At 42.8% G+C, this 26,344-nt stretch overlaps 2 protein-coding genes across 11 annotated transcripts; both read right to left on the bottom strand.

The window, feature by feature from the left end:
- Positions 1-1,127: 1,127 nt before the first annotated feature.
- On the bottom strand, positions 1,128-7,977 carry pgghg (protein-glucosylgalactosylhydroxylysine glucosidase). Of its 2 annotated transcripts, none has more exons than XM_039810044.1 (14): positions 7,697-7,977; positions 6,799-7,116; positions 6,501-6,711; positions 5,985-6,420; positions 5,785-5,904; positions 4,693-4,824; positions 4,503-4,614; positions 4,061-4,133; positions 3,845-3,981; positions 3,623-3,756; positions 2,520-2,615; positions 2,334-2,431; positions 2,023-2,246; positions 1,128-1,424 (listed from the first exon to the last, which is right to left on the bottom strand). In XM_039810044.1, exons 2-14 carry the CDS (start codon positions 7,040-7,042, stop codon positions 1,348-1,350), a joined length of 2,094 nt encoding a protein of 697 aa, XP_039665978.1. In that variant the 5' UTR covers positions 7,043-7,116; positions 7,697-7,977; the 3' UTR covers positions 1,128-1,347. The 2 variants fall into 2 exon arrangements, with proteins under 2 accessions (XP_039665978.1, XP_039665979.1); XM_039810045.1 differs by having other exon boundaries at positions 6,799-7,110.
- A 2,412-nt stretch (positions 7,978-10,389) lies between these two features.
- Positions 10,390-26,144, bottom strand: zmp:0000001167 (protein phosphatase 1 regulatory subunit 12A). 9 transcript variants are annotated; one of them, XM_039808926.1, is made up of 25 exons: positions 25,775-26,050; positions 21,952-22,082; positions 21,584-21,702; positions 19,120-19,276; positions 18,809-18,953; positions 18,642-18,716; positions 18,441-18,520; positions 17,129-17,322; positions 16,892-17,001; positions 16,605-16,802; positions 16,333-16,415; positions 16,145-16,234; positions 15,843-15,944; positions 15,658-15,759; positions 15,458-15,548; positions 15,237-15,365; positions 15,044-15,146; positions 14,830-14,933; positions 14,667-14,726; positions 14,412-14,434; positions 14,271-14,325; positions 14,075-14,179; positions 12,606-12,656; positions 12,326-12,376; positions 10,390-11,705 (listed from the first exon to the last, which is right to left on the bottom strand). In XM_039808926.1, the coding sequence occupies exons 1-25, from the start codon at positions 26,048-26,050 to the stop codon at positions 11,619-11,621; spliced, it is 2,721 nt and encodes a 906-aa protein (XP_039664860.1). In that variant the 3' UTR covers positions 10,390-11,618. The 9 variants fall into 9 exon arrangements, with proteins under 9 accessions (XP_039664860.1, XP_039664862.1, XP_039664859.1 ...); XM_039808928.1 differs by lacking the exon at positions 14,412-14,434 and adding an exon at positions 12,063-12,079 and having other exon boundaries at positions 14,271-14,378; XM_039808925.1 differs by lacking the exon at positions 14,412-14,434 and having other exon boundaries at positions 14,271-14,378; positions 17,129-17,298; positions 25,775-26,144.
- Between the last annotated feature and the right edge of the window lie 200 nt (positions 26,145-26,344).

Below are 26,344 nucleotides of genomic sequence, written 5' to 3'. Positions count from 1 at the left end.
GTTTGAGGGGTTGTTCGATGTGATGTTCGTGACTATCCGGAAGGGAGGACCCCGCCGTTCGGAACAATAGCGAGCGATGGCACGGGGTGTGGAACCCGTCAACACGTGATGGCAAATCGAGCAAACCCAACAGAAGATCAGGGCGGAGTTACAGCGCTGCTCAGATTTAAATCAACCAATTGATATTTGGCAGAATTTGCTCCGCTCCGCCCACCCAACTCAAACAGTCTGACAGTTTCCTCTCCTGTTGTTTTCATGCCATAAAACCATGCATAAAACACGCAGAAATGTATTTTAAAGGTCCCATGACATGGTGCTCTTTGGATGCTTTTATATAGATCTTTTGTTATTATAAAATATTGATTACAGCAGCTCTAAGTAATATTTTGAATGCAAGACGTTTACTTGTAGTATTTTTTTAGTATTGCTACTTTAGTTAAGAAACTTTAAAGTATAACCGTGATGGGGCAAAATGAGAGGCAGAAACCGTTTTTTAAATATATATATATTAAAGCAACACCAAATATTCTTTTGTACCTTAAAATAACGTTTCCAAAACTGACTGTATGGCTGCAGCCTGGAGTGTCCCATGTCATGTCATGCCGTCCCGTCTGATGCCGTCCCCGAGCTTCTACTTTTCAAAATAAAAGCTGGCGTCTGGAATAAAATACTTTAAAATACTTTACTACTTTATTTTTTTTAAAGACACTGATGTGTACCTTCCATATGACAGCGGTAATGGACAATTCCGCTTCCAACCTGCGACCGAAGAGGAAAAGTGCTTTGGTGTTGCTAAGTGAAGATAAATTTGATGACCCTGTCCTCCTATCACATCCTCTCCTGCAGTAGGACGGTTGCTGCCTCCCTCCAGTAAACAAAGGTTTGGGATATTTGAAGTCACACAACAAAGGCTGTAGTGATCCATCTCACTTATACCCCTTTCCCACTGACCAAAAGAAAGACCACTAACATCTGGCTTTTGTGATTAGTTGGAAAGGTTACAATCAACATTCATTCCTGGGACAAATGACTGCAGTAGTCACAGGTATTTATCGTAAGGTGAACATTTTTATCTGTATTTTTTGCTACTTAAAACAAATCCACAAAAATGCACAGAATGTAAATAATTATATTTGAATATGTTTAATTGAAAATATATAATTTGTTAATGGTTTTGTAATGTAGCAAATTATAATACTATAATAATGTTGTAAGAATTTCATACATTTTGTCCATGATTTCCTAAATGAATGGCAGCATACAACTTAGCTTAGATATAAAATAACTTGCTCAACATATATTTTATTGATGGTAAATGGAATGATGAGGAGGGTCATGGTCTCCGTTTCAGAGAGGCCAACAGGAAGACGTCACAGCCAGTTTACAAACACACCCAGGCTCTGGAGGAAAAGTTACCGGCTTCCCTGAAAATATAGATGTATACAAGTATATTAATAATAATCTGTTACTGCATCCGTGCCATTAAGAAATATGAAATATGAAATCAAGGAACAAAGTAAGGATATCACAGTTCTATATAAAATCACATGAGACTTGGTGCAACATGATAATTCACAGAAAAATACACACACATGAAATCAAACAAATACGAGTAATTGTCCAGTAACATTTAATTTCTCCTCTATGGAAAAATATCATGTATCATTTTGGATTGGGGTGGAGTTTGCACTCAAGTATATTTATTAATAGCATTTTGGCATCTTTTAATCAAATTATTGAGAAACTGAATTCCTCTGGGTGTTAATTGTTTTTGTAAACCAGCAGCTATATATCCTCCTGTGTGCGACAACTGCCATGACAGTCCCCAGATTCACTCGACATACAGTCTACTGAATCACATTGTCTCACTAAGGTCACTAACAACCCCTGGAGCCCCCAGTTTTCTGTCTGTCTTTTGCCACTTTAGTGTCTGAATTGCTCTCCATTATTTTCTCCCCGGATAAAGACAGATGGTGCCATTTCTAGAGTTGCTATCACTGCTTGTTTTTGCTTGTGTGTTACCTGGTGTGAGAGGGATTTCAGTTCCTGATGCCTTCAAGATAACCTGCAGATCACAAGACTGAGTGTTGCCGGCACTGTTTGCCTGTTCCCTCAGTATGATACAAACTTCGTCTTTCCTCAGCAGCCAGTCCATCTGACTGCCCAGGTAGTTCACACCACGCACGCAGAGCTCAGAAATGTCATTGGGAAGAACAGGGGAGAAGGCCAGGCATTCCTTCTGCACTCTAGAAAAGAAAACACAGCATGTCAATCTTTATGATACTGCCTAAGTGCTGTGTACATATTTAGGTGTCTTTTTATTGTTAACTGACCTGAAGCCAGTATAACCAAACAGCACAGCTTGCAGGAATCCCCCCATCCCCGTAAGAAAATTGACTGCACCAGAGCCATCTGATGATTCACTCCATACCTGGGAGAAGAGGTAATCACACATTCACTGGATATCCAGTAGAGAGGCATTTATTAACATAATGTGGCTGTGTGAGTCAGAAGGACACCTGGAACGGTCCCTGGATGTTTTTGAAGCACTTCTCAAGTAAATGTTGAGCTTTCTCAGCCTCCCCCAGCTCCAGCCAGCCGATTGCAAACATACCCTTATAATGGAAAGCAAAAGCATTGGAACAAAAAATACACAAATTTATAGTAGATTAACAGCAACAGGCTTTTACATTCAACGCAAGGAGATACTGTAAAACACAGATAATTATGTGTACAACAAGCAACTTAAAACTAACTAATAAAATTGGACTAACTTATTTACCTGACAGCTATTGATACTAGTTACTTGCAGATCAAGATTTTACACAACCTGTGATGAGCTTTTCAAATAAAATTGTTATAGAAATGAGCTCCACCTACACCAGCCTCAACATTTAATTTGGTTCCAATACTTAAATCCTACAATAAAACGCTGACTGGCCATTATGCTGCATAACAAGTACTTTCACTTTTGATACTTTTAAATAGATTTTGTACTTTAAAAGGTCCCATGACATGGTGCTCTTTGGATGCTTTTATATAGACCTTAGTGGTCCCCTAATACTGTATCTGAAGTCTCTTTCCCGAAATTCTGCCTTGGTGCAGAATTACAGCCACTAGAGCCAGTCCCACAATGAGCTTTCCTTAGGATGTGCCATTTCTGTGTCTGTAGCTATTGAGGAGGAGACAGGGGGGCAAGGTGGAGGGTGGGGGTGGGGCCTTGACCAACTGCCACTTTGCTCGTTTGAAAGCCATAATGTCTCTCTCTCATGGGCGGGCCAAATTCTCTGGGCGGGCAAAGCAGAGAAAGGGGAGGTAACCTTGCTCCTTATGACCTCATAAGGACCAAGATTCCAGATCGGCCCATCTGAGCTTTCATTTTCTCAAAGGCAGAGCAGGATACCCAGGGCTTGGTTTACACCTATCACCATTTCTAGCCACTGGGGGACCATAGGCAGGCTGGGGGAATGCATATTAATGTGAAAAAAACTCATAAAGTGAAATTTTCACACTTCCTCCACCACTGCCCAATTTTATTTTATAAATAAGTGTTGTCTTATAAATAAAAGTACATTCTGCAATACATCTCTAATATAGTCATATACAACATGCTGTGTCTTACCCATGTCATAGCTGGACCATTAGGGTCTGTTACTGGCTCATATGCTTCAAGGTCATTTCTCCTGATCTCTGGGGACATTTGCAATCCAAGAGGATAACCCAACATCACTGTGTCTGCCTGCTTCACTGGATGACCTGTGGGAGGTACAAAAGACATTCTGACCGCATGTTATGGACATCATTTTCTTCTGCAGTTCAGTGTCAGAAAGGCACCAAAATGAACCTTTGATATAGCCATCAAACTCAGGATGGTACTGGGCTTCTTGGTCAAAAGGTATTTTGAGGTGTTCGGCCACTTCTTTCCATTCCTTTGGTGCAGGATGTTGGAGGCGGTCAGCCAATTCCACAGCAAACTGGAGACTGACAAATGAGAAACTTTTTGTATTACTGGTAATCATGAGTTAATATGCACTGCAGGGAAATATTCAAATACTAGTACCTGAATTTGGCCACTGTGTTTGTGTACACAGAGTTGTTGACATTGTAATAATACTCATCAGGTGGCATGACACCTGAATGGCACAAAAGGGAAGTTCTTCATAATATTTTCATAGAAACAGCCATGCAGTTACATATTAACGATTTCATGCATAGCATGCAGTTATGCTTCCAAGTTAGCCACAACATTTTAATTCACATCATCTTTTTAGGTATCTAACATGTATAAATATATTAATACATAAATCTGCCATTACAATGACAATATAAAAAAGTGAATGAAATATAATAAAAAAAAGGTCTTTAACAATGAGAGCCAAGTTTATTACAGAACTTATTTTGTGGGTTTTTCCAGTAGTAGATGAGAGAAGTCAGATGTCGTTAATTTAGCTTTTATTAAAGAATTAGCCTGATAACCATGTAAAGCTATGGGTTTTTTTTACCTAAGAGATGGTACTTCTGGTCCTCAGGGTTCCATGATGCTCTAGAAACCCAGTAATCAGCCACACCGTATATCACCTCCCTGCCCCGGCCCTCTGTGAACATGGACAGATCCTGCAACAAAGAGCTCCGTTAGTATATTATCACACAGGGTGAGACACTGTGACGATGAGTGGGGATAAAGAAGCGTACCTCAGTGAAGTAGAGATAGTGTTGGAAGGCCAGGGTGACATCTCCATTTATGTGAATCTCTTGTTGTCCATAAATGTCTTCTGGACACACCTCCCTCCCTGACACTGCACTCTCCCATGGGAACTTCAGTCCCTGTGAAGATAATATCTTTTCTTCAGAAGACTCAGACACAGTTTCATGGTTATTGTTAAAAGATAGAACAGGAACGAACACACACACACACACACACACACACACACACACACACACACACACACACACACACACACACACACACACACACACACACACACACACACACACACACACACACACACACACACACACACACACACACACACACACACACACTAGATATGGCTGTTTGAGGCTAATGTTTTGCTAATAAAACAGGTAACTGTTAAATTACTGTTGGGCTAACTGTTAATGTGATGTATTTACCTGTTTTGTAGACTTTTTTTGTAGATAATTTATTGTGTTGCACTTGCTATGGGAACTCAGGTAGTTTAAAAGTTTGGGAAATATGCTTATTTGCTTTCAGAGATTTAGATCAGAAGATCATATACCACTCTCATATCTGTATGCTAATTATAAAGCTTCAACAAAGTAAATTAGTTTAGCTAGGAAACAGTTAATCTGGTTCTGTACAAAGATAACAAAATGCCGATATTAACATGTTGCATCTTGTTTGTTTAATCCATACTGTAACAAACAGAAATTCAATAAGAGAGCCAGGCTACAGGCTAGCACTTACACCCTGCTTCCAGTCTTTCGCTAAGCTAAGCCAAACTAAGGCTCTGGTTCTGTACAAATACATAGTTACAACACCTTTGCTCTAACTTTTGTTTATTTTATAATTTTTTTTTCCTGATTTGTCACCCCTACCATTGAGTTTGTCATATTTGTTTTTAAAACAGTTTTTACAATTTTACAACTGCTCCCAGTAGAAAACTACAAAGACCAACTCTTCTCTTCAACCTTTGTTGGGAATGTGTGTTCATTGCAGAGTTGTGCACCTACATGCATAGTCAGTGAAACAGAGGAGTTTTGGTGACACCAATATCCCACTGATAATCATACTGGTAATCATACCTTGAAGCCCTGCTTTTGGGCGTTGTCTTTTGCGCCATCTATAGTTCCCACCCTGTACTCTAGCACAGCTCGGGCTAGCTTGGGGTAGAAGAGGGCTATGCCAGGATACATCCAGATGTCCTGTTACAGGAAGGCAGGGCCATGATACAACCCAAACAAACAGCATGTAGAGCTAACCATCAACTAGCCACTAGCCTTACCTGGTCCCAGAAAACGTGGCCCCAGTAGTCCTGACCATCCCCACCATTAGACAACCCTCCTGGACTGACTCCACCAAACGAGCCGGAGGTGTCATGTATGGAGGGGAAGGCGCTGAGGAGGTAAAACATGCAGCCAATCAGAGCCTTGCAGAGTCTCTCTGACCCTGCCACCTCCACCTGGCTCTCCAGCCACAGTTCTTTCCAGGCCTTCTCGTGAGACGGACGCAGGTTACCAGTCGCCATCAGATTCAGGCCCTCGTCAAAATTGGCCTCAGCAGTGTCTAAACTATTGGCCACAACCAGGATGAAGCCCCAGCGAGCCTGGCTCTGCTCTGGAAGCAGTGTCAGAGTGGGGGGTATGTGGGTCCAGATAAGGTGCACTGTGGGACAGGAACCTCCTGGGAACTCAGCAGTGGTCACTTTTCCTTGGATGTGACTGAGGGAGAGAGGGATGTTGACTGTGTAAGATATAATACTTGTACTTTAGTGCATTTTACACATTTTCGATAACCTTACCTTCCTCCTTTGTAATCAGGACCAGACTCGAAAACAATGTCTTTGCTCTGAGGCGTGAATGAACTGACCAGCCTAACAGGGATTGGCTCCTCTGAAGTCATCTGACGCACCAACAGAATCTCCATCACCATTAGGTTGGGGTAGTATCGGTGTGAATACAGAGATTGTGTGACTGTTACACTCGCTGAGCTCAGAGTGTGGGTAAAAATGCCTGGATGAGAAGATGACACTATTACCAACGATAACTCTTCACAACACAGATTCCTGCAGCCAGACAGTCAAACACTGCAGACACTACCTGTGTGGGTGTCCAGGCTGTAGGTGTGCTGGGCTGCTTCATCTGTCTCAACCTTCACAGTGAGAGGACAGGGAACATCTGCTCGGTGACAACGTCCACCCTCCCCGTTATATACACCACCCATATGCATGGTATTGCTATACACCCTCCATCCCAGAAGTCCATTGGCCAGTGGAGGGAGGAAGCGCCGGTCACTGGGTAGAGTGTCGCTGGAGAAAATGTAAGGGTCTTCATCACAGGACATTGCGACGAGGTGGTCTTTACTTGGAAGTCTGGTTTTCTCCAATGCAGTCAGGGTTTGTTGAGAGGCTCCTAGTTCTTCAACAAGGAACAATCATCTCACTTTACTACAAGTTAGCATGGTTTGAAAACATCTATATTTTGACATCAGTCCTCTATTTGCAATAGTATACTCGCTCAATGAGACTATAATGGTTATGTGATGTATTTATGCAATATTACTGGACTAAACTAAAATATCTCAAGTTGCATGGGTATGAGACATTAGATCATTGCTAGAATCATTTAATGTGGAACACACACACACACACACACACACACACACACACACACACACACACACACACACACACACACACACACACACACACACACACACACACACACACACTTTTCACATGTTCCTGCCAGTAAATGCTATTTGTAGATTGTGTACTTTGGCACTTTTGTGTCACAAGACGTGTCATCCTAAGACATCATCAAGCAAATAGGTGGACAGAAAGTTTTAAAAATGAGCACCCAACAAAACAAGACAAAAACACACAAACTCCTCAATAGTTAACCATCAAGCTAAGCCACTCCTGAAAGTCAGCAGTCAGTCTGCATAAACGTCCAACATAACTGACACACTACTACAGTGGGAATATTTCACTCTCACATGAACAGGAAGACGCATCTGTTTCTGCAACAAAGGAGGAGTTCTGGAAAAAAAGAAGAAGCAAACTGAAGATAAAACCTGCAGAAGTTCCCAAACTGCTTGTTCTATAAAGTTTATCCTACAAAAAAAACAGCTTATGTGCTGTAATTCCCTTTACAATTCAATGTCTACTGAAAGCAATGAACTCAAAAGTTGCTAATAAAACGGGTCCAAGTTAGGAGTGTCGAGTATCAAAGCCGTAGGAGGAGGCCATGTAGTCTCTATGCTGCAAAGAAAACCTGGACATGATTCTGGGTCTGCTGGAAAAAATGGTATGGATTTCATGTGGAGGATAAGGCAGAATATGTCTAAACCCAGCTGTGCAGTTTACACTAGATCAATAGGTAGAACACCACTACAGATTGAACATGCTCATTAGATTTCAATGAAATGTCACTAAAGTGCACTTATCACACACTATGTATGTTAAATCCTAGCTTTTATAAAAAATAAAAAAAAAGTCTTAACAATATAAATATACACTTTAGTTTTAGTTACAGTTGGACAGTTTGAACAGTCTTGTTACAGGCTGTAATGGTTGCCAACTAGTGTGTACATATTCATAATTAAAACACTAGGACCACTTGGCTGATACTGTAAAAATACTCTGCAGGTCACAGTGAGAGGTGTTTACATTTCCATCCTATCTCTTCCGAGAAGTATCACATCACTCTCTCCAAACTAAATCATGTCATCTCCACTCTGCTTACAAGTGGCTCTAAACTCCCCTTTTACCTTTTTTGCTGTTAGCTCTTATTTTATTCCCTACCCCATGAATCTACACAATCATTTGGGGCAAAACTTTTTCAGTCAGGGCCCAGAGCCTCTGGAACAACCTGCTTGAGGTTGGGGAAATAGGACTTTTCTTCTTAAAACATGATACTTTTATGGGAGAGCTTATTCTGAGTTCAATTTAACTGGATTTTACCTGAGTAGTACTTCTGAGTGATATTTCTTTTGCTAATTTTACTGAAATCTGTTGGGTTATTTACTCTTATGTTTGTTTGTTCTATTGTGTGAAGCACTTGTAACCTGGTTTTTCAAAAGTACTCGACAAAAAATATTATTAATGTTATACTGTATTATTATCACTATAATCAGGGTTGTAGGCTGGGCTGCCCCTGTCCAAATGGGGGCAATGGGTGGAAGTTATTTATGCAGCCCCACGATCAAATTTTTTTTTTCGTTTAACATGGTAGGCAACACCATATAGAGGATTACTCCTCGACCCGGCGGGTGCGGGTTCGACTCCCACCTGTGGCTCTTTGCTGCATGTCATTCCCCCCTCTCTCTTCCGTTTCATGTCTTCTCCAGCTAACAATTTTTTTGACAACTTTGGTTGCGGGAAAGTTCCCTGAAGGTTAGGTTTGGTTTTGGTTGTAATAGAAAGTCGGTTTAACGTTTAACGTTCTTTTCTAACCTTTAGAGAACATTCCCCTAACATTGCAAAATGCCCAAAAAATTATCTTTGAAACATAGTACACCTAGAGGTTAAGGTGTTGGCCACAAACTGCAACATCCTCTGTTTGCATTCAGCTGGGGTCCTTTGTTGCACGTCATTTCTCTGTCCCCCCTCATTTTCTGTCATTTATCTACTGTTGCTATCAAATAAAGGCATACAATGTCAAGAAATACTTTGAGGTTTGTGTTAACAGAAGCACAATATTTTTCTTGTGAATATTTATTTTTCTTTTATGTAAGTGGTTCTGGAAAACTAGCTGTCAAAAATGTAAAAAACTGTAATCGACAAGACATTTTTTCATCCTCAGCTCAACTGTAGCATTTCCTTCGTTACACCACTTGGTGGCGCTGAGGAGCTGTTTCTGTAACATCTGGCATCCTGCCGGGGATCAGAGCCACAAACCCTGGGAAAAGCAGTGCTTTGTCCATATAAGGCTGCAATCCATCCGCTTCCCTCTTCCTCCCCAGCTCCCTTCCTCTGTCTTTCTCAGACCTGAAAGATATTTACAGAGAGAGTGCCTCGGCCAGCCTGCCCTGCCTTATTAGGAGCTCAGCTTGTTGTCAGTACTTCTACTCTGCAGGACAGTGGTCCATCTCTCTGCTCTCAGATGAGACAAACAGATGGAGGACTGCTGTTAACTTCACTTTAGTGCAAATGGACGTGAGCTCAAAGACAACAGGACTTTCACAGCTTTTTACCCAGACATCTACTGAGCACTAATCCACAAATGACACTCATTTCTATTTTGTCAGTCAAGTCCCTCATGATGTACTGTCCACCTGGGAGCAGCAGAAGTAGATGAATTTAACAGTCCAAACATACTGTAAATACATCCGTTTTGCCCTGTTTCCTCTGTTAAGCTCAATGTGTAGCAGCTGTTCTAATCGTCTTTTTTTTTTTTTTTTTCCCCAGTGATGAAAGACATCTGGCTACTAGAAAACAGAACAACTGTACAAAGGGGATGATACAATGTGGCGAAGCAGCAAAAACAGAACACAACCAGTTGACCACAAATCTCAAAAGTGAGGACTCCATCAGCCATAGCACTTTACAGCTGGAAATCCAAGTAGGATTCAGTGTCGTGGATGGGAATAATGTCAGGATGCATCCTTGTTAAAGAGTAATGTAATATTCAATCAATACTTTTGTGAACAAAAGGATGGAGGTGGAAACAAATTCTCATTGTACATAATAACCAGGCAGTCACTACAGACTTTTTTTATTAGGGTGCAGACATCCATTCAATATATTAGAAAACCAACATGTGAAGAAAGGCTACATGGGGTTTTACTTCAAAAGAAGGGTATTATTCAAGACTAATATTTATACACATATAATATACATAACCATGCTCCCTTGCAAGAGAGGAATTGACAATGAAAAACTATGAAAATAATCTTATCAATGGTAATAACCATCCATAGCATAATAGGCTTTGACAGAGCAGCAATTTCTGGAATTGTGCGATGGCCTTTGACCTTCAGCTTTGGGTAACTTCTCCCTCCACTCACTAAGTGAGAGGGTGCTGCTCTGAAATGAGTTTGACTGTCTGGAGGACGGGCAAAGCGTCAACGTACATTTTTTTATAGCTTTGCAGAGAGTAAAGTGCTGTGGTCGACTGACCTGGTTCTGCGGTCGTTTTAAGAGCATGGAGTGTGTCTGTGGTCACAAAAATAAAAATGTATGTGGGGAAGTGCATAGGTGGAGAGGTAGGTGGGTTCAAACACTTGCATGTGGAAACAAAAACAACCCAACAGAGTTTCGTGGACTTCCCCCTGTCATCAGGACGTACGTGCTGAATGTAAAGACAGGCCTGAAATGTGTTTCAGAGCTGTTTTTTACTACACCAAAATCTTGGTCACTGCTTGACAACACGTTAGATTTGAACTGTGAGTGGGGTAAATTTGTAAATGCGTGACGTGAGTGTGTTCACAAAAAAAAAAAAAAAAAAAAAAATGAAATACTAAAAGTGGGAACTTTAAGGCCCAAGCTGCCTTCTGCGCTCGTGGAATGTGCATGGAGGAAATATGTGATGCACGCATAGGAATGTGTGTGCATGTTAGTGTTCCCCTGATGCACCGTCGTCGTAGATGTTTTGTGTGTTGCACCAGCCGTAGGCTTTCTGGCTGTTGTCGAGTCTCATGTTGCTACTGTGGGAGCCTCTCAACATAGGTCTTCCTGTGACAAATGGGCAGCAAGGCACACAAAAGCCACTCCAGCTGTTCACAGAAAGGCATCACAATCCAAGTCAAGCTGTGGTGTTCATGTACATAGGACATTCTGCTGCTTCTCTCCCCTCTCTCTCTCACACTCTTTGGCACTGGGAGGAATGTGTAGAAGCAGGGAGGGAGGGATGGATGGAGGGATAGAGGAATGGAGGGGGGTTCCCTGCTCTTCGTGTCTCTCTCTCTCTCTCCCCGTCTATTTGGAGAGTTTGCTGATGACACGGATCAGTGCTCCATTTTCATCTTTAAGACGCTGGTTGTCTGCTCTTAGGTCGACCAGAACCTGGTGGTAAAAAAAGCGGAGTACTCGTTAGAACAAAATATAAAACCAGTTTGATGATTTATTTCTCATTTTCACGTAACTGGATTATGATACATAGGACGTTAAGATTATATATCATAGGCACACAGCAGCAGTTAACAATTATGCCAGGTGACCAGCAGAGACTCCAGTCAAGAGACGGAAGTTACCTTTAGACAGAGCCAGGCTAGCTGTTTCCCCCTTGTTTGCAGTCTTTATGCTAAGCTAAACTAACCGTCTGCTGGCAGTGGATTTATAATTACCATAAAGACACGCAACATATCAAATAAGCATATTTCCCAACATGTTGAACTATTCCTTTGAAGAAAAGGACTTTACCTATTCATTCTGTATTACTGGAAGATCAGATGGGTTTGAGGTAGTTGTTAGGTGGGCAAACAGAAACATCCATTAATGTGAAAAACAACCAAATTTATCACATAACAGAAAACAATGGTCACACCCCCTGAAAACAGGCTGTACTGTATTAAACAACTCCACAGTGTACCTCCACAACACTGCTGCCTGCACAAGCTAAAGCCAAGCTAATCAAGCAGAAGCATGCAAAGTGTCTGCGGCCATGATAAGACTCGTATCCTCACCTTTAGCTCCTCCTCCAGCTCTGCCATTCGACGCTCCAACATCCTCCGGTCCTGATGTCAGGGAAACGTGAGGGAGAGTGGGGGGCAGAAAGGAGGTGATGTAGAGAGGAAGACGGACCACGAAAGGTGAGTGAAAACAGGTAAGAAAGTGGTTCAAGTGGGGAGGAGAGAGCGTCAACAGACAGCAGGGGTGGCAGTAGTGAGGCAGATGAAGCTACAATAACAACAACAATAACAACAACAACAACAACAGGTAACACCATCAGCTGGGATGCATTACCTTTCTTTCCAGCTCCAGCAAGGCTGAACAGTCAGTGAAGCGCTCTTGCCTCTAATGGATACAACAAATCAATAACGTTAACATCACCACAACAGTTGCTTCACATGATCACTAGAAGGCCTGTGTTCAAATAGACTAGAATATCAAAGTGACTACCTGCAACATCTTGATATGGTTGTCTCCTTTGCTGATTTGTATTTCCAATTAAAGCGAGACAACAACCACTGTGTCCACAAGTGACAATTACAGGATGATGGTAAAGGGTAAAACACAGTTTAACACTAGCACAAGTAGTCATAGGGCCCTATTTTAACGATCTAATCGCACAGCGTGTAGAGCACGGCGCAGGTGCGTTTAGGGCGTGTCCAAATCCTCTTTTGATAGTTTGACAGCGGGAAAAAAGGGTCCGTGCGCCAGGCGGATGCATGGTTCAAAAGGGTTGTTGTAGTGTCTTCATTAATTCCTAGGTGTGTTTTGGGCGTACCATGTAATAAACCAATCACAGTGTCATCTCCCATTCCCTTTAAAAGCCAGGCGCGTTTGTACCTGCTATTACGATGGCAGATTTGCACTGTAATATTTGTAATCTTTTGCATGTTTGTGTGCTGCTGCGCGTCCCCGTCTGTAACAAGCATAGTGTGCGCGCGCTGTGCACGAGCCTAGGCGCATTTTACTAATTCTCTGTTAAAATAACAATGAAATGCTGCGCTATTGACTTTAGACCAGGTTTTTTGTTGGTCAATGGCGCAATCACTTCCTGCTGTCTCAAGCTAGCAATACGCCAAGAATTCACCTCCCTGTAAAACCAGCACGCCCATGGGCGCAGAGATGGGCGCAGGTGCATTTGCTATTTAAACCATGTGGGCGCTGGACGGGAAATTGATGACTGCGTTGGTCTTAAACTTGCAAAGACACTTGTGTCGGGCTTTGCGCTGCGCCGGGTGCAAGATATGGCCCATAAAGTTAACAATGTCATGTTAGCATTATCTATTTTTGCTAACATTAGCTAACTTCGGCCACCATCAGCTACTGGTCATACCAGACCAAGTAAGGCTGTAGAGACAAGCCAAGTGCACTGACACGAGCAAGGACGCATTAGTGTTGCTAATGAATTTGTTATTTGTAAGAGGATGACTGAATTAGTTCTTCATTTAAAAGAATTTTAGCTTTAATGGCATACAATACAGATTAAACCAGGATAAAAAAATAACAGAGTGTTTTGTTTCCATCTTCAAAAATAGTATTTGGGATAAATAGAATAAGATTTGAGTAGACACAAAGCATGATGATGGCCACCTGAACTGAACACAGAAACAGGAATTCAAAGAAAATAAGATGTCAATACTGGTCACAATTATAGAACCTGTCGACAACTGGTTTCACCACTATAAGATTCTTCCTTTTGTCTTTGCATGGGAAGGATTACAATAACAGTTTGTGTTTAACTTGGTGTGTGTCTGTGTCGTCACCTGTGTGGCCTTTTCCAGTTCCAACCTGGTCTGACTGATAAACCTCTGGGTGTCCTGCAGCTGAGACTGGAGCTGGCTGTTCTCTCTGGAGACCTCCTCGAACAACTGACACAAGCAAACATACTGAGTAGTAAATAACTGGGACAGACAAGAAAAACAAATTTTTCTGACCTCAATATCAGTTCGGTCTGCTGACCTTCTTAAAATCATTGGCGTCAGAGCCTTCTCCCTGGGTGCAGTCGTTAAAGGGCCTGAGTAGACGAGCAGAGCAGAGGTCAGAGACACCGCTATCATTGAGACTCTGCTGACAGAATAAAGAAAGAACTTGAGTTCATACCTGGAACTCAAGCGTTGGTCTGTCTGTAAACAAAGACAAGCACACAAGTTATGTCTGGGATCACACACACACACACACACACACACACACACACACACACACACACACACACACACACACACACACACACACACACACACACACACACACACACACACACACACACACACACACACACACACACACACACACACACACACACACACACACACACACACAACAACACACACACACAAACACACAACACACACACACCTGTGTATCCAGCCCACTGCCTGAAAACTCTTCCTCTCCACTGGGATCATTGTCATCACTCTGCAGAAGACACAGACAATGCAACAGGTTCTTATTATAAGACACTAAAGTCAAGTCCCAACATTACTGGTTTTGTTTATAGAAAGATGTTTGTGGTGTTCACCTCCCCGGTCCTCTGTGCCTTCCTCCTGGCCCGAGCTTGTCTCCTCTCCCTGCGCTCCCTGGCCCATCGCTCTGTCTCGCTCTCCCCTGTGCTGGCCTCAACATCTGGAACGAAGCCAGACAGCAGTCGTTTAAGAGCAAATCAAATATTTTCACCAACACCACGTTGTCAAGCTCTACACGTTTTGTTAGAAGAGGGCAGTGATGATGCGTACCTCTCCTGTCAGATGTCTGAGGGCGTGGAGTGCCGGCGGGCTGCGTGAGGCCCAGCAGGTCAGACTTCTGCAGACTGGCAATACGAGACCTCCAGCTCACTTCCTGTAAACACAGTATCCCCCGCTATGTGATGTCACGACATTATATAAGCGCAGCCAACATAGGCCTATAACTCTGATAAATGGCTCTCACCCCCTCCTCTCCCTTCTTCGCTTTTGCCTCCTTCTCTTTCTCCTTCTCTTCCTCCTCCTTCTTCTCTCTCCCTTTGTTGTCCGTCTTCATTGTCTTCTCTGCCTCCTGCAGATCTGTAAGCGTCACTCCCTTGATGTGATAAAAGAGAAAACACCGTCTTAGGTACCAGACTGCCACACAGTACTGTGTGTATTGAACATCTGAGTGGATCATGTCTGTACCTGAGTGGAGCGCCGGGACTGCCGTGCGTGTCTGGAGCGAGCCTTCCTCTGTGCCTCTGCCTCCTCGTCCCGCACTGGCGTCAGATACGATCTACACAAGTCACACTTTTAGATTCCACGCAGCACCATCAGGCCCACAAATTATAACACACACACACACACACACGCACACGCACACGCACAAGCACGCCTTGACTCACTTGCGCCTCTGCTTGGCCTCCTGTTCGCCTGTGGTCGTGCTCTGAGAGTGGGAGGTGGTGACGGCAGACTGATCCTTCTTTTCTGTCTGTTCCTGAGGAAGTCTTATAAAGAAAGATAAGAGGTGACTTTCAGATCTTTAAGACGCGAGGAAAATTAATTGGAAATTTGTATGAAGATGAAATACCTCTGGGCCAAGATACTATTAAGGCGGCTGAGTCCAGCAGAGCTTGTTCCACTGCTAGCTGAGGTCACGGTGGAGTCATCCAGTCTCTTTCCATAAGATGAGCTAGAAACAAGACAAACCCCATTGGAAACACAAAGGCATCTTTCACAGCCACATACAGTATATATACACACACACACACACACAAATTAGTGTTCACTGCTGGGGGAATGTAATAAGCTGTGACACAGCAAGAATAAAAACCACACACAAACAGGAGAGCAAACAAAGAACAAGACGTGGCAGTGAGCAGAATGACTGACCTGTGTAGCAAAGAGGGGGTGGAACTAGTGAGATCATTCCCTGATTGACTATGAAGGCGCCGGGTGTAAGAGGAGCTACGACTTAGCCAACTGAGAGAGAGGCAGGATGACAAGGGCACATATGCAGTGACTCAGAAAAACAGATTCTAGTTTCGCAAGTGCAGGAGCATATGAAAGCACCGGCCCACCTGTTGGAGTTGTCAGGGCTGCTGTCTGGAATACTTAAGAGTCTTCGTGTAGGGATGGGCGGCACCCGAGCGAGCCTCGGCTCCTGAGATCGAGGGGCGAGATCGGTTTATCAGTTATTTTATAAAAAAGAAACAGAAAACAGCGAAAAGAAGCTGTAAAAGAAAGCTTTATTTGGAGCACCGTTAGATCTAGATTAGATAGATAAATAGAACAGTAAGTGGTTTCATGGCTGTATAAATCCTTGAATCATGTGAGCGCCTGTAGTGCGTACCTTGGTGTCGGCTGCAGAGCTGAGGCGGGGGCTGGAGGCGGAGCGGGTCATGCCCACGACAGTCTCTGGACGTCTGCTCGGGTCTTGGCTGGGGTCAGACAGTCCAGCTGAGCCCAGAGTCACCGAGCTGCCTGCCTTTCTCAGAGAAGTTCTCCAGGAGACTGGGGCCTCGGGGGCTGGGGGCTTGCCTGGGTCCTGCTACAGAGCCAGCAGAAGTCATCACTGTATTGTTCAGTATCAAATTCACACTTGTTGTTCTATACCTATATATTATCTCAATATACTACCTTTTTCACTTGGCTTGCGGCAGTACTCGTTGACATGGAGGTAGGAAGCAGGCTGGTGGCGTTGCGTTTATTGTTCAAGTTGTTTATTATCTCTCGGTTTTTCGCTTTCTCTGCAACCGTGCAAAGGTCAGAAATGAGTAAATCACTGGTAGAATCATAAAAAAAAAAGTCATAAATATTAATAATTAACACAACACAGACTCCCTTCAAAATACAGACAGCAGCAGCTTCTCTTACCCGACTCTGCGTCGCTCTCCGATTCGCTCTCCTCCTCCGAGCTGGAGCTGCTGGAGGCCTTCCCCTGGCTCTGCCCCGTCTGGCCTTCCTCCTCCTCGTCCTCGGCCGGGCTGCTCTGCAGGGCAGGAGGTGGGTGCTTCTCTCGCTCGTGGAGGCAGATCTTCTCCTTACTGCTCATACGAGAGATAGAAGTCCTGCAGGGGCGGGGCCAAGGTGGGGTGGAACAACAGGTGGCATGCAGGGAGCTGATCAGTGAGGACAATCATTCCACGTGCAGCCAATTAGAGCGAGCATGCGCTGATCAACACGCGGTGGGTGGAACAGTGGGTCACTTTCTGTGATGCCATGTGTTGCACTTCTGTCCTATCACTAGATCACCATTTAGCTATATGTAACTTCAACCTACAGCGTTTTACCTAATCAGTTATTTTCCACAATCTTTCCTCAATATGTGATGATGCAAACTTTACACAAAACCACAGGGATAAGATAGCAACAGAGCATCTACATAAATGTGTGTCCATCACATACTGTATACTACAAAGTACATGCTTTGTACTAATTATATAGTGCACTATTTTGGCTTTTAGTATGAAATAGAATGTCACTTATATTGTGCTTCAAGTTCTAAACTACTGCCAGTAAAACATTTTAAAACTTAGTGAGCAATGTGTTTAAGGGTCTTGATTTGTCAGTAATTTAATTTTCTAGATTGGCCAAAAACAATTACTGTCTTGTAATTGTAACCATAAACAATACTGCAATGGATTATCCAGAAAATTCGCTGCATAATGATAGATCACATACACCGTGATGGAGAATTTTATCCATATTGCAAACCCCAACGAGCTAGTTATAAATGCTCCTTCAAAATATATTTTGTCTTAATTAATGCATTGTTTCATTTTCCTTTATTTGGCAGAGATGCTTTAGTAAGTTGATTACTGTTCTCTTCTTTTTTGCAGTGTAGAACAAAAGCATCAAACAAAATTAAGTAGTTATGTGTTTTAGAGTATATATATATATATATATCTCTTTTTTTTAATATATATATTTAATTTATACTAAAAACAGTAACATTGAGTATTCAGTACGAAACTGGGGCACAGAATGGCACTGCCAGCTATATCTATCCAGTGTGATGTCAGTGGATAGAAGCAACAAGGTTCAAAGGAATGCTGGGACTCTTAACATCATACCTGCATGCAAGCTACTAGTACTGGGATTGCTGGCATTCAGCTGAGGAACAGCGTAGCGTGTGCCCACATACACACACAAACACATGCCCACACACCAACACACTGGCACTGACCTGCGTGTGCGAACTGGTACCATGGAGATTTGCGGGCTGGTCTCAATAACAGGAGTCTGTTTCTCTTTCTCGCTGCGTAACTGAAGAGGAATATAAACACACATAAACAACGAGAACATTCGCCGCTGTAACACTATCAATCATATCAGGTTTATCTAACTGAGTGAGATAGTTGTGGAGCCTCTTTGAAGGCAGACTCACAGCGTTCTGCTTCTTCTGCAGCTCCTCCAGAGTGTCCGTCAGGTTCTCATCTGCTACATCCAGAGGTGTTTGGCCCTACAAGGACATTTACAGTGCATCATCAGTCATGGCACCAATAAAGGCTTCAACAGTCTACGCAGAGGAAAGGTGGTTAGTGTCGCGCTCACCACATTGTTGACGGCACCCATATCACACATGTTGTCAGCCAGCAGAGAGCACACCTCCTCCTGCCCCCAGTGAGCTCCTGCATGCAGGGGCGTCCACCCATCAATGTCCCTGCTGTCTACGTCCACCCCACACTGTAACAGCACCCTGAAGAGGGGAGGAAAGATGGAGTGAAACCAACAGGAGGGGGAGAAGATGAGGAATACCCAGGAGGAGAGGCTATGAATAAAAGCTGTTTGACTTGGTGTAATACCAAATTAAGACAAAAGCTAACAAGCTGTCATGGCTCTCATGTGTGTAGACTGATTCTCACTTCAGGACTTCAATGTAGCCTTTGGCAGCGGCAACGTGCAGGGCGGTTGCCTTGGTATTTGGGTGAGGTGTGAGGGTGCCACCTCCTGCCAGCACCGCCATGGCGTCCTGGAGCATGACCCTCTCCTCCTCCTTCCTGGCATTGTCCACGTCTATTGCTGTGATGCACATGTGAAACGGTGGCGATTGAAAACACACACACACACACACACACACACACACACACACACACACACACACACACACACACACACACACACACACACACACACACACACACACACACACACACACACACACACACACACACACACACACACACACACACACACTTTTAGATGTTTGAAAACTTTAAAGGGGTGATAGAATGATTAGATAGGGTATTTCACACTGTTCCTTAAGGTCTCCTAATAGGGTATGTAACATTGGATTGGTTGGGCTAAAATTGCCCACTTGCTATTTTATGGGCCCTTAACTACCCTGTGAATATGGCCCTATTTGTAACAAGAGCTTTTCTTCCAAATATGGCATGTTCATGAATATTTAGATAAGCTGCGCGGTGATTGATTGAGCAACCACTCACACATACATTGGACACGAGACAGTGCAATGTTATACATTGTTTGTCTGCTATTTCGTAATTACATTCACTTCTGAGACTTTTTTATGCGAGAAATCAACTATATAAAGCTCAAATATGGGCTGTTTTACGAAAATTGATGGCTAATTGCAAATTTGGTAAGATGGGTCGGACTTCATAAGCTCCACACAGTCTGACGAGAAATCCTGGGCTCGATAACCAGGGCAAAGTCACCGTTTCTGGGCTACTGGACTACCCCAAGGTCTTATAAAGCTAACAATTGTGTCCAATTTCTTTGCATTTTTGTGAATATGAGGGGTTTCGTTAGCTGCTAGTGTCCCTTCAATCCTATGGGTAAAAATCACGGCTAGTTAGCTACACTTTCAGCATAACTAGAGTATATACACTTTGAATTTCGTCACGGCATGTATATCACAGCTACCCTAAGGCCTTACAAAGCTTAGCTAACACTTTTGTCTGATTTCAATTTAATGCATTCTTGTGAATTTCAGAGGTCTAGGAGGACTCTAGCTAGCTAGCTCTCATTGATAGAGCTCCATCCAGCCGCGGGCTCTATCAATGAGACTCGCGGTCAAGAGGCGTTTATTTCCCCGATCGTTTGTTTAAATAACTCAACACACATATCCATTATAAGATTAACTGGAACCTGTCAACTCGGTGGTTCACTGAGATTTGCCCGTTTTCAGAGGCAGTTTCAAATTGTGAGATTTGCAGAGGAAAGAGGTGTCAATGGGATTTTGAGGTTCTATGTATGTCCTATTTACCCACCAAACTGTCGTTTTATAACTATGACAAGGTAAAATCAGTTTTGCATTCTTTGACCCCTTTAAAAATCTCTCGTCAGTTTAGTCTACAGCACATACTGTGGGCTGCAGACAAAAGACAAAATATTCAATGTCATTTCATATTAGTTTCTTATAGTGGTCATCCGTGGTTTCAGCTGCATGATGGATCTTAGCACTGTGTGTATTTGACAGTGATAAAGATACAAGCCTGGAGCCTTAGTACACTTTAGTACTATGAAGGTCACAGAACATTTGGTACACAGTGACTCTGTCCTCATTTCTATTTTCTGTTGCCTCTGAGCAGGACATGAGCTTTAAACAAGAACACAGGACAAAAAATGCAAAGCAGGTTTTGGCGCGAGCTCTGTATGAGTTCCTCATTTATTCCGCTCCTAGAATGATTAACTGATGTCAACGCTGTTGAAAACCACTCATTCAATATACAGATACCTAAAAGCACCTAGTCATCAACACTGTGCTCACATTGTTACAAACATTAGCAGCCTTCAAGCTGCCATTTGCAAATTAAGATCCGATACTTCATGTACAGACATATTGTAAAAAAAAAAAAAGTTCAAAGACAAAAGAAAGCCTCTACCCATCTGTGAAACTACAAACTGCAGAAAGTTCTCAGTTCATTTGGCATAATTACTTAACATACTGGGTAGATACCAACTAATTATTATTTTCATTTTTTTATTTCTTATTTTGAAAAAGTTATTCATGACGTGTATAAAATGTCAGTACATAGTTAAAACAAAAATGTCCTAATGCCCAATGTGGCATGTTCAACTGGCTTGTTTTGGTCCAGTCCAAAACTTAAAAAATATTCAATTTACAATGCAATAAAACAGAAAAAACAGCAAAACCACACAACTGAGAAGCAGGAACCAGTGAATGTTTAGCAAATGTTTTTGTATAAAAAAAAACAAAAAAAAACGATTAATTAAACAATGAATTCTAATAATAACATAAACCTGTCGCATTATGTAATGATTATCATTAACATGTCTCAACAGGACAGACAAGTTGCAGCATTGGAGTGGAGGTATTAATAACGTGACGGAGCGATTCCTCACCTTGTTTTTTGATTTCCCCTTTGAGAAGTCTCACCATGGCATCTTCCGTGGCCACGTCCAGAGGAAGCTCTCCTTCACTGTTCACCGCCCCGACGTGAGCGCCATGCTCTATCAGGTATCTTCAAAAACAACACACAGCATACAGTGTCGAGTTGAGAATGAAACCGGTAAACTACAATATGATGACACATATTATATTTCTTAAATGTATAAACACTGATATCAGCATTGTTTTTACAATTCCCTGCAATATTATTATACACTTTATTCACAACCGCAGCATTTTAACTCCAGTTTTGATATAATTACTTTGGGGTATTTAAGTTAAATGGCAGTCATGCGTCAGTGTGGTGATGGTCACCACTCACTTAGCGATCTGGATGAAGCCGCAGGAGGCTGCAGCGTGCAGAGGAGTCCAGCCCTCGTTGTCCCCTCTGTTGACATCGCTCCCGCTCTCCACGAGAAACTGCACCATCTCAGCATTCTCATCAATGCAGGCCTGCCAAAGGACACACAACCACATGATGGATTGCTATAAAGTGTTTATTGTTGGTCGTTTATTATGAGAATCCCCACTACGCACATTTAAAAAAACAGAAACCAGACAGCACACGTCAGACAGACTCCAGTTTCAGTACAATAGAGAAGATGTTGGACCCACTTCATTTTGGTTTGTGGTGAAAGTCAAAACTGCAGACACCGACACACTTCCAAAATCTATTAAATTCATCTAAAGCACTGGGGCTAAAACAATGACTACTGTGTCTACTTGTAATGACTTTATTTTAAGTGGGCTGCTAAAAGCCCTCAAGTACTTTTCATTTTGTGGCAAGAGTGAAACAGCAAATCTATTTAGCTGCTTTTCCTGAGAGCCCAGTGTGACCCAAGACAAGTCCTGAGATGAATCCCATGAGGACCTCATGGGATTATGTTATATGTTGCTTTAATATTTATAAGAAAAAACCTCACAGGGTCGGATCTGTGCATGCCTCTTTTACTCTGCAAAAAAAGCTCTGGTTATTAAATTAATTCTTTAAAAAAAGTTTTAGGAGCCAGTTATAGAGAAAAACAAGACTAGGAGTGAACAGCCATGTTAGCAGCCGGCCCTGTGAGGCTGCGAGAGCTAAATGCTAACATGCCAACATTTTCCCAGTAACAATGCTGATGTTAAGTAGTTATAATGTTTACCATGTTCACCATCTAAGCTTAGCATGCTAACATTTGCTAATTAGCACTTAACACAAAGTACAGCTGAGACTGATGGGAATGTCATTAGTTTTGTAGGAATTTGGTCATAAAAAGTCATGTTAAGGAGATATCTTAGTCTGGACCAAAGTGGTGCACCGACAGACCAGCATTGCTATCCCCAGTCACGGCGCTAACATGGCAAAAACATTTTTTAGATTTAAACGAGCAGGTAGCTCTAAAACAGATAGAAATCAGCCTGAATTGAGTGTAAATAACTAAAACATTAGTTATTCTAATCTGTACTTTATTTTGAAAAGAAATCAAGCCAACCTTTACATATTCGTAATTTCTCACTGTGATACTACCTAAACAAAGACCATCAGGCCGGTTATACACTGGCTGCAGCACATGAGCGTGTCAGCGGCGTGGCGTGTCCGTTTATATTTCGGCTCCAATGTTAAGGTTAGAGCTTACACACTGCCTGCGTGACATGCACGTCTCAGGCGCAGCTCGAGCCGCGCCGGAAATGCGTGCCTGCTAGAAATAGAATGTTGGAAGCGTTTCCAGGCAAAATATAAGAGGAAAAGATGTTTATATGTCATTTAGACACAAATACATATTAATAAATGACAATATTTGAAAACCTCTAGGTTTTAATACATACATGTAATTATAATATTATATATATATATATATATATATATATATATATATATATATATATATATATATATATATATATATATATATATATATATATATATATATGTACTATTGCACCTATCAATACAGAACGAAATATTCTGTAGCCTATTTTACCGTCAATACTGCCGACGTTGTCGTATATATTTATGTTTAACATGAATTTTCATTTTATCAACGGGAAACATACATGTGTCCAGACAAGGCTAGCAGCAGCAGCAGCAGCACCGCATCAGACACGTTTCTGGTGTGTAAAGACATAGAAAAATCCACACAACCACCACGCAGCTGACACGAAAACAGAAACGCCACGCTCACGCCACGCAGCCAGTGTGTAACTGGCCTAACAGCTGATGAGATGACATTTGCTCAGAACAAGACTGACAGCATTTCAAGCTATTCATTATAGTCAGTTACTCTGCAGGACGCAACAGCAGCAAGTGTCTGTAGTCACACAGAACTTTGTCCATCAGCCCGTCTTAAGCCACCTAAGAGGCTTTGCTTTTGGGCTAAATGAACTAATCACAAAGCTGTTACAAGTCTCCACCCTCCTTCGTAATATAAGATAATTAGTCAGGAAGTAGGGTGGAAAAAACAAAAACGTGGTTGTGAGTCTGAGATGAGGCTCGTAGTACAAAGCAGAGCCAGAACCTTGCAAGTCAAAAGCAGCGTTCACTGGCAGCAGAGGGGGATCCCTCTGAACAAGTGGGTGCTCCAAGCTGAATGAATGAACAGAGGGCACTTCTCGCTCCCTCTGCATTACGAGGGTGCACACACAGCCACCCAACAGACTCCTTCACTGGGTCATCAAGTGACTCATTGTGGAAATCGTCTTTGACAACAGAAGCTTGTGCTGTTTGAGGAATGTTTTCCATTTCTTCATCCGAAATCCCTTAAGTCCCCACCATTGGGAATTGGCATGGGGAAGAAGAAAGAGAGACAGAAGAGGAGGAGGATGAGGGGGGAGGAGGGCAAAGGAGATAGAGAACGCATAGCGGAGAAGAGAGAAAGGCTTTGGATGGAGAGGATGGAAAGTTTGGAAAGTGTGGGCCTATATTTAATTCTGGTTGCCAGACAACCGATGAGCAACAGGAGAGAAAGGGATGGAGGGCAGGAGAGGGACCACACTGGATGACAATCCAATATGTGGTGGATCAGCCAAAGGGAAGGCACTTTCACCCAACATCCAAGCAGGAACATGCTCACTGACTCATCTGAACCGGTCATGGGAAAGTAACTTCATCAAATACACACAATTGGCTTAAATTAGGGGGAAAACACCAATCATCTCTAAGCATGGCGTCACTGCGACAACACAGCTGAACCATAATTCAGCTCCAAGGGGGTGGGGGGGCAGGAAAATTAAAAGCACATCTTTTATGTTGACAAGCTTGCTAAGATATAAAAGTAAAATCTATGTAAGTTCTAGTTCAGTGTATGAGAAGAGGCAAGCAATGTGTTTATGGCACGCAGGATCATAAAAGCAGAGGAAATGCTGCATCAACGAGGGCTTGTGTGACAGTGATGTAGTCCAGACTGCTCCTCTATGTTATGACTGAAGACAAGGGGAGGGAGGGACCTTAAGGCATTAAAACTGGAACATGATCATAAGTGCACTCAATTTGGGACATGCAAAAGCAACAATCCTCAAACTGAGATTAAAAACTGAAGGTTAAATCCTCCTCTTTGATTCTGTGGCAGTCAACAGGCTTCCATTTTGCTTTCTTCCTTGAGAAAAACACTATAGAAAGACCTGTTGATCAGATGTTGAAAATGACCTACTATTTTACTGAGACTCCACCAAGGACTGTGTGAGTCAGTGCCTTTTAGTGTCTAAAATGATCCCACAGGCTCTGAGATGACCGGTTTATACCGCTCACTCATATCCTCATATCTCTATATTTTATCCTAGAAAAATAAGCCTATAATTTAGCTCCTATATACACACAACAGTGTGAATGGCCCAGTCTACCAACAGGCTAATAAAGTAACACAGGCCAGTCTGCTGCTGCTGGGACTTTTATAAACACATAACGTTAGAGATGATAAAGTGATGGGTTCAGTTTAATCTAACGTTACAGTAACTGCTATGTTAAAATCAACGTGATTACCTTTCCGTTTTTACCTCTAACTAACTTGACCTAACTCCACGATAAGTTAGGTTAATGCTTCTTCGCTGTGAGGATACGTTGAACCATTGCTGCTAGTAGAGCGACAGATGGCAGCAACTCAACGGTTAACTGAAAAACACGTACACTAACACGATCGTTAACAGCTAGAGGGTTACGTTAACCTTCCTACCTGATGAAGCGCTGTCAGTCCATCTATGTTGGCGTGGTTGATGTCAGCTCCCTGCCGGAGTAGCGCTGCCACCTCCTCCCGGTCTCCGGCGGAGCAGGCGGCCATAAACACGGCTCCTTGTGCGAACCGGACTTTCGCCCGCCGCGTCCCGGAACCGCTCGAAGTTTCCCGGGCCTCCAATCCCGTCCGATCCGTTTCTGAGCCCAGCCATCGCTGCAGCTGATCCTGCCGTCGCTGTTTGGCAGCTTCGGACCGGGAATGGTCAGTGGCCGCCATCTTCCCTGGTCTGTCCCGGACAGATTCAGCTCATGGTACGAAGAGAAGCGGAGTGGTTGGTTTCGGTTGCGTCTGGCCCGGGCTGTGCCCCCTGCTGGAGACATACAGGAACCGAAGCCCTGAACTTCACTGCGAACTTCTGACTTGTGGCAGTCCTATGCTGCCTTCAAGTGCTACTCGGAAAGTTATTTCTTCGTAATATTGTACTGCATTTTATTTTATTTTATTTTATATAAACAAAACAAAACAAAAAGGCTAGGCTATGATTTACAAGACAATGGTGAATAACTTGTC

This window comes from Perca fluviatilis, chromosome 8 (genome assembly GCF_010015445.1).
Source record: "Perca fluviatilis chromosome 8, GENO_Pfluv_1.0, whole genome shotgun sequence".
Classification (NCBI taxonomy): Eukaryota; Metazoa; Chordata; class Actinopteri; order Perciformes; family Percidae; genus Perca; species Perca fluviatilis.
The sequence above is the reverse complement of the archived record's forward strand: the minus strand, read 5'-3'. Positions and strand labels throughout refer to the sequence as shown.